Source organism: Trematomus bernacchii, unplaced genomic scaffold, assembly GCF_902827165.1.
Source record: "Trematomus bernacchii unplaced genomic scaffold, fTreBer1.1, whole genome shotgun sequence".
NCBI classification, from domain to species: Eukaryota; Metazoa; Chordata; class Actinopteri; order Perciformes; family Nototheniidae; genus Trematomus; species Trematomus bernacchii.
The window spans coordinates 464615-480027 of record NW_022987828.1 but is presented as its reverse complement, the minus strand read 5'-3'; the positions used below and the strand labels follow the sequence as shown (position 1 = coordinate 480027).

Here is a 15413-nt window from a genome sequence, read left to right as displayed (position 1 = left end):
TGTGTGTGTGCAGTGGACCGGGAACACCATGGGTGTTACAAAGTTGACTAAATCATCCAAAATTCAATGAAAATGGTGATCAGCAATTTTATATGTTCAAATGTCTACTGTGAAGGATATCATAAAGCCTTAATGCAATCGAATGTAAAACAAAAAAGTTATGATTGATGAAAGTAGTAAATCGGTCAGATTTGACCCGAAGACAACAGGAGGGTTAAGTAACCAATGTGATATCTTTTCATGGGGCCCAAAATCCCTGGCGGCGCCCCTGAGTAGAAGCGTGAGTGTTACATAGTGATGTCACTATGTTGTTGAAGTAAACAAAGGACTATAATTGAGGTGTTTCAGGTAGGTGGGGGGTTGGGAGATAAATCCCCTCTGTTAGGAACTTTGGGATTTTAGCTTTTGCAGAGAATTTACTTTTCCAAAAACCTATAAAACACAACCTATAACGGAAATGGAAAACCTCAGAAATCATAATAGGGCCTCCTTGAATGCAGTTAGTGAAATTCGCCTGTGGGGCTCAGAGTGTTTTATATGAAGTATACCTGACTGTCATCATCTAAACAGGTCCAAAGTATTAAAATGAGCCCTATATGCACATCTTAAAAGGACCAAATAAAAAATAAAACCTAGTTTATTAGATAGTTAATTGTAACTTCTCTAAAGAAGGTAATTTAGGCTAATTATGTTTTCTTGGGATTGAAAAGCTATCACATTTCAGAGTTGGCTGGCTTACTCGAACAGTTGATTTCACCAGTAATTTTAATTTAGAGTATTATAAAATTACAATGCTGGAGGTCCACCAGGAACATACAGTATACTAACCTGATATAGTAACTTTACCATTCAGCAAAATGATTGATTGTGTAAAATTGACTCGGTGGCAATGCAGAATTCTTGAAAATATAAGATATGTAATGTATATCCTACTAAATATGTTCAACAGTCATCGCAGAACTATTGAATTTTACGCGAGACTTTCAACTAAAAGCCCGCAAAAAAGTATTTGTAAATTAGATTGTTTATATAAAGTTAAGTCGATATAGTTATCTTTAATTGCTACATTTTTATTTAACATTCACGTATTTTAAACATAAATTAGTAAGAAAAAAAAAAGTACACGTGTCCTTCTTTGAGTCACTAATGAACTCAAGGTGTAACATCGTAAACAGGCTATCAGAAGAAAGGAAAAGCATGGTGCATTAGTTTAGGGGGTGAAAGGACGACGTGCAGCCACAGCCCTATTCGTGCTTACAACCTTTAGAAAAGACAAACTGTGTCCATAGGACAGCTATTCCACTGTAATTGGCATACACTGTCTTCTAAAGCTGAGGTGAGCGGTACAATGCATTGCCTGTGAAAGGAAACTCCAAAGCACATTAAAAGTGAATTACTTCTTGTGTAAAGTGTGTTCGGGTCATTCCGGTCACGACGCGCGCACCTCTCCAAAGCGCACACGTCTCCAAAGGCGCACTCCATACTTTCTAAAAGGCAGTCACATTGTTGAGGGGTTTCACAAGAGGTGTACATATGGCATCCGGGTTGCAATTAAATGTTTTTAAGATGTTTTTTCTTTCTTGAAGAAGTTTCCCTTTTTCCTTTTTTCTCTCTCCCGGCAGCTCTTTGCCAGGAAGAAGAAGAGGAGGGGGGCACATTGAATGGCTTCGCTGCTAGTTTGGGATGACAACAATCTGGTCAGCGAGTTGTTGGACTTTGATTGCCCCCCTCAAAACGTCCTTCAAACAAAAAGCTGAAGACGAAAATAAAGCCCCACCTGGTACCTCTGTTTGCTAAAATAATAATAAATAGATTTCGTATAATAAATAAGCAAAGGAGACTATAAAGTGAAGTGCTAGAGGAAGTATTAACCAGGAGCATCAGGCAGGTATCACCTGCTCGGGAGCTTGCTCAGTTTATTGTTAAATATTGTTAAATCACTTTTCGTAGCAAGTCTGCTCCGATATCTGCTATTTCCACAGCAACTGCGCCCTTGTGTTTGCCTACACTTTGCATAACAAGCAGGACACTACAGCACACTGATAAAAAAATCAAGGGGAGACACTGACAACTCCAAACCCACACCTGTCCACGATATCCGAATATGGATTTGGCACAAATGATTATTTGTAAAGTGGTAATATTTAGTTTACTTTAGACTTTTCGTGCCTTTTATAACAGCAAAGCACCATCTCGTATCTCACTGGTATATTTGTCCAGTTTATTGAAAGCATATGGTTATCAGATTGTTCCCAAAACACATATTTAGACAGAAAGTTAAGGAGAGCTTTTTGTTATCCTTTGTTGGCAATTGTAAATCATGTTTGAGCTCTGCCACACTTCCCCTCCCCCCACCATCACGACTGAAACGTGTCTGCATGTTGTTGACATATAAAAGTAATCTTTAACTTTCTAAAAGTAAAGTTACATTATTAAATATAATGCGCACCCAAGTTGTGCCAATAGTGGACATGTTTTTGGAGATGTCATAACGCACACATATAGGATCACACTACAGCAGAAATATAGCTTTTATTGTTGTGTCACACGACCAGAGCCTTTGTACTATCACTTCCCACAACGGGTTTCACCCTCTCATATACTGTGTGTTTGGGGGGCTCATGCGTAATTGTCCTTTCCAACAACGTGAGCTTTGCGCTCTAACGCAATAAGCAACTGTTTGTCCTAATATAAAGGAATACAAATGACTTTTTCTTTTATATAGATCCGAGTCTTTATGCAAACAGAGATGAGTGACTTATTAAAAAAAATGGTGGCAAAAAAATAAAAAAATACAGCAGTTTAAAGTAATTGAATGCCAACAAGTCATGTGATATGCGCACACTCCAAAATATCCAACAGCATACTCCATATTAAACAATTATTTTCAAAATAATCGTGAATGTAAAGTTGTTTTTAACCTCCATTTTTAGATATGGTGAACTTGAAGTTGATTTTGGAAGCTAGTTTTGGCATATTCCAATGGACACTAAGCACCCAGCACGGCATGTGCCAATAACATGAGTGCGTAAAATGTGCCATTTCAAGTATCCATAAAGATAGAGATCCGATAACATCTGCAAAAGCAAACTCACACTTCATGTTAAAAAGTATTTCTGGAGAGACACAGAGTGATGAGTTAAATATTTGCCAAGAACTTGGAATTCTTATTCCAAAAATGTGCGCAAAAATGGTACGAAAATCATCCAAGTGTATTACTGACAGGATGTTATAACAATATATTGGAGTATATGGAAGGTTTTCAGGGAGAAGCAGCTCAGAACATCGGTGATCCTGAATGATCACTGATTTTGAAGTCACACTTTTTGGAAAAAGTCAAATACATTTGGATGTCACTCAGGCTTTAACATAACGTTCTGGTTAACCTGCATGGCACTTTATACCACACACATGCACTTGATTGAAAATGACAAAGAATACACAAAGAAATACAGCAGTGTGAAGTCTGAGAGTGGGGGGGGAGAGGGTGAAGGACGCGCTGCCTGGAAGCTGATTGGCTCCTGACAGGCGCTGTTGATTCAGGCGTCCTCCGTGCAGAGAGATAAGATAAAGGCCATATAAAATAGCAGAGATGCGCATCTATCCCTCCACTGTCAGCTGCACAGCTCCAGTGACCGCTGACTCCAGCTCCAGAGAGGATTAACGAGGGCTGCATCCTTATCCAAGCATCACCTGTCAGGTCAGTGCAAATATACCCATCCATCCTAAAGTCTTTCAAATGTGGTGTTTGATCTTTTGCAAGATGTTTAGATCGGAGTGCAGTTTTACGCATCGTTTTTTTTAAATACAATTTTTCAATGTAGCCCTAAAAACCTGCACTAGAAAAATACGTTTGCTCATAGATTATTATTTATAAACCTGTTAAAAACTCATGGAAACTATTTTCAGAAGAAGAAACAAAACTTAAATTACTTTTTACTTTAAGTTATTTCACTTGTGTTAACCTATCGAACCATATATTATATGATTTTGGTTATGAAAAAGAGTATTCATTATATTTCAATTCTATTCAACCTCAGGATGTCTCCTAAAGTTCTCTGCGCCTCCACTGATCTGCACACATCCAGAGACGCGGTGACGCGCAGCAGGTTTTCTCCATCTGCAGCCGGTGGCACTGCAGAGGACTCCGGGGAGAGCTTCTCTCGGAAATCCCAGACTGGCACAGGGGGGGAAGCCTCCTCAGGGAAACATGTGAAACAGAGAAGCAGAGGTGAGCCGCGGGGCCGGCGCAGAGTGAAGGCCAACGACAGAGAGCGCTCCCGGATGCACAACTTGAACTCGGCCCTGGACGCGCTGCGGAGCATCCTGCCCGCGCTGCCGGAGGACGCGAAGCTCACCAAGATCGAGACCCTGCGCTTCGCCCACAACTACATCTGGGCTCTGACCGAGACCCTGCACATGAGCGACCAGCGGGGGTACCTGCAGGGGGGGTCAGGGCTTAGCAGCCCGGCCAGTGTCTCCTCAGCGGAGTGGGACTCACCTGCAGAGTGTGCGACCTCAGCTGAGTGTGACCAGAGAAGCTGTTACCCCCCCTCTCATCACATGAAGTGTAACATTTTATCAAGAGATCCATCCAGTGTTTTCCCTGTCACCTTTTATATCGAATCATTGTGTGGTGAAAATTACCAAAACGCTTGGCAGTGACTCACTTTTGATGAAAAACTCTGAAAACATAAAACTGCATTTCTCCTTATAGTTGAACACTTTTAGGCATGTTTCTCTCCCACACATACAGTTTAGGGACATCAGAGCAGGTGTTTCCTTTCAGCAACCAAGGGCAAAAATACATGCAGTGACGTCACTGATTGAGATCCTAATTGGTCACTCTCAAGCTTCTGCCCAATCAGATCTTACAAAAGCACCTTCACTGAGTTCACAAAACAAACGTACTTTACAAAGATGATCATAACTGTCCTTTAAGATCATTTCTGGGTTTTTTGGCATGATTTCCAGACCATGTTGCACTTCAAAATTTGAAAAGCAATCTTTACTGGAAGAGCATGAAGCACATTCAATGATTAAGGCAGACAAGACAATTGCTGTAAGCTAAACATATTTATTTGGTAATGACATTTAAAAAGGTTATTTTGAGCAGTTTTGCTGCATAAAAGTCTATTTATTTAATAAAAACATGTGTCAATAAGTGGTTTTTCATTGTTTCCATGATTCAAAAGAACATACTGAACATGTACAAGGACAAATATTATTTAAACGCAGTGGCTGTCATTGGAAAGTTCTATTTTTTTCTAGGAAGAGAAAAAATGAACACCATTATTTCATATTGATTTTCCTTTTGAAGATGCCAAAGTCAATGTGCAAATCAACCTTTCTAAAGATGTAGTTTTTTCTCATCGTGCCTACCAGGGACTGCTCTAAAACATAATGCGAGAGACCAATTTAAAGTTTTCGGAGTAGCATGAGCTGCTAAATGCTGTAATGTCTGGGATTATGTCATGCTGTCAGAGTGGAGTGTAGTCCGAGGCGGAGCTCAGCGCTCTACTTGGGGAACACGGTGACCACGTCGTAGCCCTCTGGAGGCGTCACTCGCTCACGTGCGTGCTTCTCACAATAAATCTGGTCCTCCACAAAGAAATGTCCCTTCTGTTTGAGGTTGACGTCGCAGTCTGTGCAGGTGTAGCACTCTGGGTGAAGGAACTTGTCCCTCAGCTTCACCACCAGCCCCCTGAAAGAGAGAGGTAAAGATCACATTTCACTTGATGAACACAGTTCTTAACTTCATCCAGACAATTATCCATGAACTGGATTTCAAATATTTGGATTAGTTTTCCATGTTATGTGCACTGTGAAGTGTAAGGAGCAAACCTACATGGGTAAAAGTGTTTGGACAGTAGAACATTACATCGATACATCAAATTGTATTCCAAAATAATTGGCATCAATCTGATTCTTTACTAGACTCCAGACACAGGGTTTCCACTTACATACACCTATACATGACATGCTTTGGTGTTGTTATGCCTCTGACACACAGACCGTAGAGAGAAATGTGAGGAAACATAGAGACACAGACACAAAACTAAAGTCCAAGCCATTATGTTTCTGATATACTGCTAACTACGCCAGGAAATGGTGTAAAGTCAGAATCAAAATAAGTACTAACCTGAACCAAGGCGGATAATATTGTTATTGCTACTACACATGCAATTTATGCAAACATTCAAGATTGTAGAAATGAGTAGTTACATTTTTAATGTTTAAAATGGAGGTCTGATATAATTTAAAAACACAAAAAAGCACTATATTAATTCTCACAAGAAAATAGATTTTTAAAACTTAGACTTCAAAAACAACACAACATTGAAATGATCTTAAAACCACAAAGGGTTTTTAAGAGTGTCTGGACACGTCCATCAGTAAGTGGATCTGACAAGGCTCGATGAGTAAACATTCACAGTTGGCCTTCAAACCCGTCTCAACAAGTCTGGTTCTGCCTTTTTCAAAGTATCCGCCTGAATGCTTTTTATGATCTCAAACCTGGTTTGCTTGATTTTTTAATAAAAAAGGTTTCCAATCCTAAAAAACCTTTCAAACACAGAACAATTAAAAGAGAAGAGAAATCCCCCCACCACACACTTAGTGGATCAGTAAAAGTTGATCGACGATTATATTTGTATGAGTCTATAGATTGTTTAGTTCTTTAGGAAACCCTACATGTGCCTTTAAAATGATATTACATCTCAAACAGGAACTCAACGTAGGTTGAACAATTAGAATAGAATGTAGTTTAATGGAAATAAACTATTTCAAGGCGACTGCTGCCACAACACTTTGGTATTGGTAATAACTCAATTCAGCCACAAGGGGGAGACAAACTGCAGACTTTGGAGGATGGAACTCTCTTTAATGGTCTCACAGCCCACACAGTGAAATGTGACCTCTGCATTTAACCCATCCTAGTACTAGGAGCAGTGGGCAGCACCCGGGGGGCAATGGGGAGTGGGGGGGCGTACGGTGTTCAAGGGCACCACGGCAGGGCCCAGGAGGTGAACTGGGACCTCTCCAAGTATCAGTCCTGGCGACCTTACGGCTCCCAGTCCAAGCCCCTACTGACTGAGCACACTCCAGTAGAGACAACAACCATTTGTGTTGAGTCACAACATTTTGACAATGTGGACATTTTAAGTGTAAAAACACTACGCAAGATTAACAGCAGGCGTCATTGAAAGTAGCGTCTAGAGCAGGGGTGTCAAACTCAAATACACAGTGGGCCAAAATAAAAAAATGGGTACTAGTCGAGGGCCGGACTGGTTCAATGTTTATTGCAAAACGTATTGAAATGAACTTATTGCACATCTTAAACCTGGAACTAACAAAGCTTAAATTATTGCCTATAAAAACAACATTAAACATTAAATAATCAGTTGCATTCATTTCTTATGGCTCTATCTGCAGCTTCATTTCTTATGATTACATTTCTCCACAGGCCAACAACAGCTTCAAAAAAACAATTTCCCTCAAAGAAAAGAACAAACATGCCCTGTTGTCTCAAGAGAAAGTGCAGAAGGAAACATCCATTTAAACTCAGTGTGCTGCTCTGTGATGCTAGTTCAAGCCAGATACTTGGCATCTCATCTTGGGTGCAAGTTCATCAATGTTTGGAGTCAGGCTCTGAGCTGAGGAAACCCTCAGGATTGAGTGAAGGTGTGCGTGCAATATACCGGCAGGCCAGATCTAATAGTAATTCAAAATTATCCTGCGGGCCAAAATTATATCCACCAAGGGCCTGATTTGGCCCCCGGGCCTTGAGTTTGACACGTGTGGTCTAGAGATTAGATTCCGATGAAGCCATAAACACTGCTCCACAGTGTTGCAAAACAAACTGTAAAACATTACTGAGGAATCATAAAGTACTTACACAATTCCGGATCCACATTTGTCACAGGAGGGTAACTTGTCCGTGTTCCCCACCGAGGATCCCATCTTTGATGCGGGTGCTTTCACACTCCTGAACCCGGACGGTTTATCAGGGTCACCTACACACACATAACACACATGATCAATCCTTCAGGTCTCACTGGTTCCACAGGCATCTAGCATACTTCCTTTTTTTGGGGATTTTGTCCTTTTAAAAACACCCAAGAAATATTAAAAATGAAAGTGAAACATTGTAAAAGGGAATTGCTCGACTGCTCTTTGAGGAAGCTGTGAGGAATAATCCGGATGTGTACCTGTCTCGAGGATCTCCTGAAGCACTTTGAATGACGCAGACTGTCGGGGGGGGCTCGTCAGACTCCTGGTTCTCCTGCAGCATCTTGTACACTTCAGAGTCTGCGACTACAGGGGGCATCTTGCCCGCCTGTGAAGGATCTGAAGCAGCTCTGCAAAGCAAGAGTACAATTCAATCCGTCTGCAGAGGACTAGACAGCAATCACTTTTCATTATTCCTGATGCATTAGGAGTTATAAAAGTCCACGAGAACCAAACCGTTGTACATGTACACTATAGGACTTACAAAAGAATTAGAACATTTAAGTAAGTACCCAAGAGAGTGGAGATCTTACACTGTCAAATCTTGTTTTTCCTAGTTATTGTGATATTGTTTATCTTCTCATGGTCTTCAAGGTGGCGTTTAGTGACAAATAGTCAAATTGTATTTGCCTTTAGCCGAGTGATTACCTCAGCTTTACTAGAACTTGTAAACACATGTTGCACCCAGCCTATTCAGGAGCTGGCCTTAATCTGTCAAACTCAATTATTGCCGAGCATCTAATCAGAAAAGCAATAATAATCAACTCATAGCAGCAGTCAGAAGCAGACAAATCAGCCACCTTTGGGTTGTCAACAGAATGATTGATCATTGAATGCATTGTAATTCTTTTAAGAGCTTGAATGTTTTCCCTTAAAAGGGGACCTATCATGCAAAATGCACTTTTGTACGTCTTTTATACATGAATATGTGTCCCCGGTGTTCCAGGGAACTCACCAAGTGTCAGAAAACACAACCCTCTCTATTTTCCTCCATACCCAAATCTCTAAAAAAGGGGCTGCAACGGATCTGATAAAAACTGATCCAGATTTGAACACTGTCCTGAAGTCAGGACGGTGGCGCTACGGCTATTGGGCCAACTCCACCAATCAGGAGGAGACAGCCACGGACATTGCCGTTCGAAAGCGCTGGAGTAGTAGTACATATGCCAGGCCTCTAGATGGTGCTGTTGCTCACAGAATCAACCCTTGCAAAAACAGAGCTAAAAAATGTCAAATTGAGCAAAATGAGGCATGGCTAAAATGCATGATCTGTTTGGTATTTTGAAAAAAAAAAAGTATAAATATGCCTTATTTAGGTATGGTCCTACACTATATTATTATAATATAGCATGATAGGTCCACTTTAAGATGCAGCTTTAATGTTGAAGATAAACCTATTGTTTGATGGAAGATGAATCACACATCAATACGAGGCGTGTGACTGAGCTAAAGCATGAGGGCAGCCTTTAGGGCATGGAGCACGCTGTTAGACTTTGACCTGCAAACAATGTACTGCTGTGTACGGGGGCAGGAGCAACGCTATTTAAGAGACCCAATCAAATATGTATCGTTTTCAGAGTACCCTTTATTTTAGATGTATTTCATTTGCTATATCTTGCGTGAGATTGGCCTTCATACTAGGAACTGAAGCACTTTCTCTTGTCAAAGCAACCGGACTCCATTGACAAAAAGAGTATTTCATTGACTGCAGAACAGGACAGCTTCTGGTCCAGCGCTGCCTCTGTTTCTCCAAACAAGAGGCGTGCCAACCCTCACCTCCTGTAGGTCAGACTATACATAATACAATGCAACTCCAAAACACCAGAATATCCTTTCAATCTGGATCCAGCCTCCATTATGACCACTTGATATAAAGCGGTGTCTCAGGATACTGTTACAGCCTGTTTCGGTTTTGTCAAAAGGTCAAATCATATATTTCCACCTAGTGGAGACCTCTGAAGTCCATGGAATTTGCAAAACTACAATTCCCACAGAGCCAGCCTTTTAAGACACGTATATGGGCATTCTGTGTGGCAACAGCTACGAGACACAGTTCTAATTACGCTAAAATATAACAGTAAGACAGACCATCTATGTTTTCTATTTGGTCTTACTTGTGGCTGAGCTCATTGGCTGTCACGATGGTTTTAACTTCGTCCACGGCCTCGTTGAAGTCCTTGATGTTCTCTGAGGAGTAGAGACCGGAGGGGCTGTTGTACTGGTTGGTCACCACTGTGGGGCCGAAGCCGCTGAAGGGCAGAGCGCTCCTGTTGTGGGTGGAGCCTATGTGTTTCACCTCCTGTAGAAGAAATGGAAAATGGTACTGTTCAAGCTTTTTGTGAGTAACCAAGCATCAAAGTAGTGAGCGCAGAGATTTGTGACATAACTCACACTCAGTCTGAAACATGCAACACTCGCGGTGCAGCTCGATGCGACGGTGGTCACTACTTTTGACGCCTTCAGATGTCACTTTATCATAAACTTGCACATGTAGAAACATGCAGATGACTTCCTGTTATGACATATGACTCAATATCTGAAAACACCCAACCTCCGGTGTTTTCAACAATGAATACAATTTTTTTGCATCTGCAATGAAACTGTTCAGCTGAAAACTATTTGCTTCTTTAACTGCTGCTTCCAGTTTGACTCAGTCACACATCATTTAGCAGGATAATGTAGACTGGGGATTTGGCCTTAATTATAGCTAATGCTTTTTAAAGGCAATTACGTCATGACACTGGCATCCCATGAAAGTGGCGCATGTAGCTCATGCTTCTCAGTGGGAACACGGAAATGCCTCCACAAATAGCTCATGCTTCAAGCATCTGACAATGAAATAGCAGAATATTCCAGAGTCTGAAACTGACACACTGAAACTAGCATTGACCAATAGCCCTAAATGTAAGAAGCATTGGTTTACAGTACTAAAACAGTGAAGTGACAGACTCCAAACAAGCTTTCCAAACATGTGGAGTGAGAAAAAACATCTGTGACCTGTGACACACACACACACACACACACGGCCGACATGAATTCACACTTTGGCCGCAACTTTCCGCTCAGTGGGCAGGAACTGAGGCTTGCGTCAGAGTTGGCAGATAAACTACCGTCTCCTAGGAAACCTCCTGTTGGGAAGTAAACAATGACTTCATCACTGGAAGTATAAAAGAAAAGAAAAAAGAAAATCAACCCACAAGGTTCTGTGGGCGCGGTGGGAAATGAACGTGCAGGCTTCCAGAAACTCTATGGCTACCTGTAGAGATTCAAGTTACAGGCTGAATTAACGAGGTATTAAAAGACGATTCTGCTTGATGTTGAGATGGTGGACACACACCTTTGGCTCTGCTGCCAGATTCATCTTGTACGGATGTGATCTCCCTTCCTCAGATGAAAGCGGGGACCACAATTTAGTTTCTGACCTGCAGAAAAGAGGAAGGACAAGATCACAACATTACCTTACAATAGCTTTAAATGCAACAACTTACCTTTTGTTACCTGTGTAGCTGCACAGAAACATACCATGCCTGTGTATTTGAATGCAACAGACCCTTTGCATGTTTATCATTTAGCTCTGACAGTTCACCCAACCCTGCATTCAACACATTCCCTCTTAATTTGAACAAACATATTTGTTTCAACCTGCCCAGTACCTCTGCTACTTGAAATCATGGTATGATGTCATGGATTGACACAGCGCAGATTTACAACACAGCTTAGCATACACACACTTCTCAAACTCAAGTGCAACAAAAGAGAGACTTAAGAAGGATGAATAATCATCACGTCACTCCCTGAACACCTGGATGGCTGCTGTCTCGTATTACTCAGGGTTTTTCAGGCCCGCGGCTATGCAGATCAGACTGGCACATGTAGCTACGGCCCACCTGTCTACGGAGAGCACCATCTCCTCGATGCAACCCTTGATCTTGTTCTGCGCCGCCAAGTGAGTCATGGGCTCAGTTGGTTCTCCGTCGATCGCCAGGATCATGTCTCCAATACACAGGTTGGCCTGGGCAGCTTTACTCCCTGGGGTGACCTACAACACAGGAGACATGATTCATGATAGGAAAACACAACTATTTTAGGGCTGTATGGAAGCTGGCATACTTAACCCTGGAACTGCAACAATAAATCAAATGATAGGTCAACAAAAAGATAATAGCACCAACTTTTTTGACAATCTATTCATCCTTAAAGTAAAATGCTGTTTTTAGCCACTTAATATGGAGATGTTCTGCTTTTCAATGTTTTATATCATACGACATGTAAAGATATCAACTTAGATTTTGAGAAAACAGGATGGAAATGTATTAATTTATTGATGTTTTATAGAGCCAGCGATAATATTTCGGCAAAAATAAAATGTGTAAACTAATTGATAATGAAAATCATGGTTGGCTACAACCCTATGTGATGATTCGAGATAGTACTTTTATTTTTTAAAGAAATATATAGAAATAACACCACTTAAGCAATACATATCTTGAATCATGAATAGGTGTAAACCACACCTTTGATTCACTGTACAGTCAGTCAGATATAACTTTATAGTCTGAAATCTTATTTTCTAATCAGAGTTTAAATCGTACATAGTTTAACTCTGACCTTCACACACATCTCATTATGTACAGTAAACACAGACAGTCGCAGAGGTGTTTCAGATAGAAAACAGCATGAAGCAGAGGGAGATTCCAGCACAGTCCAGGAATTCCTAATCACTTTTCCATGGGAGGAGTGTAGCGACCACGGTAACAACATTTACAACAGGAACAGCAGCCGACACTCAGGCGAAGTACACAGAGGAGGCTCATACTCTGAGCCACTACTGACACAGGACTGTAGGATGTGTAATAAAGATTTGCATTTAAGTTCTGTTGTGAAGTAACACAATTGGGTTGAAAAAGCTCGAAGAGGCGTTCAGGGACACTCAGGGATGTCAAAAATAACAGATTCTTTCACCAACATAATGCTTTTACTTTGAAATTATGACTTTTAAAAGAATTATGACAGCTGAAAGTTATCAGAAAGTCTGCAGACACTATGAAATAACGGTAACGGTATACTTACACTACAGTGTTGTTTAACTTGTAGCATACATTTAAGTTTACAGTTAAGTAACGTATAAAAAAAACATAATTCACCAGCAACCGAAAAAAGATATCTCAAATAACATTGTAACTGAAATAGGGAAATAAAGCTACAACAAGTGCTCGAATTAAAACGCTGCAAAGTCATTAATTTCAGTAGCTGAAAGTACAACATGCCGACACTAACACTAATTCACGTTAGCTACATGTGTGACATTAGTTTATTCTCTATGAAGTAACGTTAGCCTTTTGTTAACACCAGCTAACTTTAAATAGCAGTGTGTCCTCGAGAGGACACAGCGCGAGGTGAGACCTTTTGTCGGCACAAACCCAGGTGTGGTTATGAAGGAGCAGCTAACACTTACCCGGGAAATAGTCAGGGGCTGCTCGAAGTCCTTACCGCCAACCAGCCTAAAGCCCCAGGGTCCAGGCCCCTTCACGACTACCCGGAGAGGCATACCGTTAATTTAAGTTTTTAACCGAGTCGTTACGGTGTTTAAAGCTATGCCTCAGACCACCAGTTCACTTCCTACAGCATATGACATGTGCAATGATCGATAGGCAGAGTTAGAGCCGCAGCATCAGAGGAGGTGGACCCTCAGGTTACAGTCCGACGAATAGATTTTGAAGTTTCCACGCTGATAAGTGAGAGTACACAGATCGTGTATTAAGAAAATGGATCACTCCATATTGTCTATGGGGCACTGACCAGACTTTCAGGGAAGTCAGGTGATTTTGTCCTAGTGGGAGAAAGAGCCCCAAGAACAGCAGCAACCTTTATATAACCATCCATTTGTCTTAAAAGACTACATCTAGCAATGACTTAATCCTTATAATATGTACCCATGGCCAAATAAAGTGTATTCCTCTGGGCCAAACACTATTAAAAACTCATAAATGAGTTGCACTGGGTGTTAATGTTCCCTTAAAACAATACACTTGGGCACTGTTTGTTTTTTGGAGTCAGTCCCACATACAAATGACTGCTGCTGTAAATATTTAATTGAGTGTTAATCTTCAGGACTGCATCTAAAATAGGGTCCAATAAACCAAAAACACACTCCTGTTTGAGTAACATTAGCTAAAAAACTGCAGTGCCCAGCTGAATTAAGGTATTTTGGTAGTTTTAAAAATAAATAAAAACGTAACAATACATTTTGAAGTTAAACATCGAAGAGCGGAGAGCAAAGCCAGAAAGAGAGACAAACTGCATTGTTGGTTTTGGTCTATTCTTGGCATTTATTTACAACAAGAAAATAGGTTAAAGTCTGACTTATCCCTAACATTAAGAATAACATGTTCTTAATTCACACACACAATCAAAAATGCCTCAGACCTTTGTTTTTGTTCTGTCCTGATAAAATAAAAAACAGGAGAGAAAATGTTATCTTCCCCCCCTCTTCCCCATTGTTTTTGTAAGGACTCCTGTGTGTTATCACTTGATTAAAAAAAATCAATGTGTGTCGAGAAAACACTGGCACATCAACACCAGACATCTGTTATTAACAGGCGCACACATTATTTTGAAACTTTGTTTTGAACACATTTTTCACCCACAATAGTTTGTATTTTAATGCTGAGCTGTAGTTGAATAGCCTCATTTGGAATTAGAAACATTTTTTTTCTCAAACTGACCCCAAACCAGCAAATTACACAATAATTCAGCAATCATTTGAAACATGGTTAAGAACGGAAATAAATGTTTTAAGTTCTTACAGTATATGACCATCACTTAAATAATATCTTAATGGAGCTTAAATAAATATTCACTACCAAAACGGCCATTTGGGAGCTGTGTTTCCAAAGCTTAAATGCATGTATTTGAAAAGAAGTGTTCAAATGACTTGAATTGTACTGAACAACGTATATAACTTTGTAAACAGATGTGTTGATTACGTTTTTTTTCTGTTGTTAATTGCGTCCCCGATATACTTAAATGTATTATTTAAGTATTTTCATTTCATTTGTTATTCCTCCTCCGTGAAACAATGCGAGAAAAACAACATGTTTCTTCACAAATTCAAAGTAACACAGGGCGAGTACACACACTTTGGTTTGAATACTTACTTTAAGTGCTTTGAAAATATGCCATTATATGTTATACTTTTCACCTCAATGAAAATAAACTAATATTGGAGCAGAGTGATCCCTCTCCACGATTTTCTCCTCTCAGATGAGCTCCTGTGTTTGTTTTAGGGATGTCGGCCTGCCGGTACGTCACCGTGTTTATATGCAAGCTTACCATTTATGGTAGAGCTAAATCCCAGGATGTGGAATGTGCCGCTCCCAAAACTTGAATTCCTGCCAGAGGAT

General features: G+C 40.5%; 1 protein-coding gene across 1 annotated transcript; it reads right to left on the bottom strand.

The window, feature by feature from the left end:
• Window positions 1-5061: 5061 nt before the first annotated feature.
• On the bottom strand, window positions 5062-13744 carry pdlim1 (PDZ and LIM domain 1 (elfin)). The gene is given in 8 exon segments (XM_034152413.1): window positions 5062-5704; window positions 7898-8015; window positions 8211-8260; window positions 8262-8360; window positions 10125-10309; window positions 11348-11432; window positions 11898-12049; window positions 13466-13744. Coding segments are annotated over 8 exon segments (969 nt in total). The 5' UTR covers window positions 13559-13744; the 3' UTR covers window positions 5062-5517.
• Between the last annotated feature and the right edge of the window lie 1669 nt (window positions 13745-15413).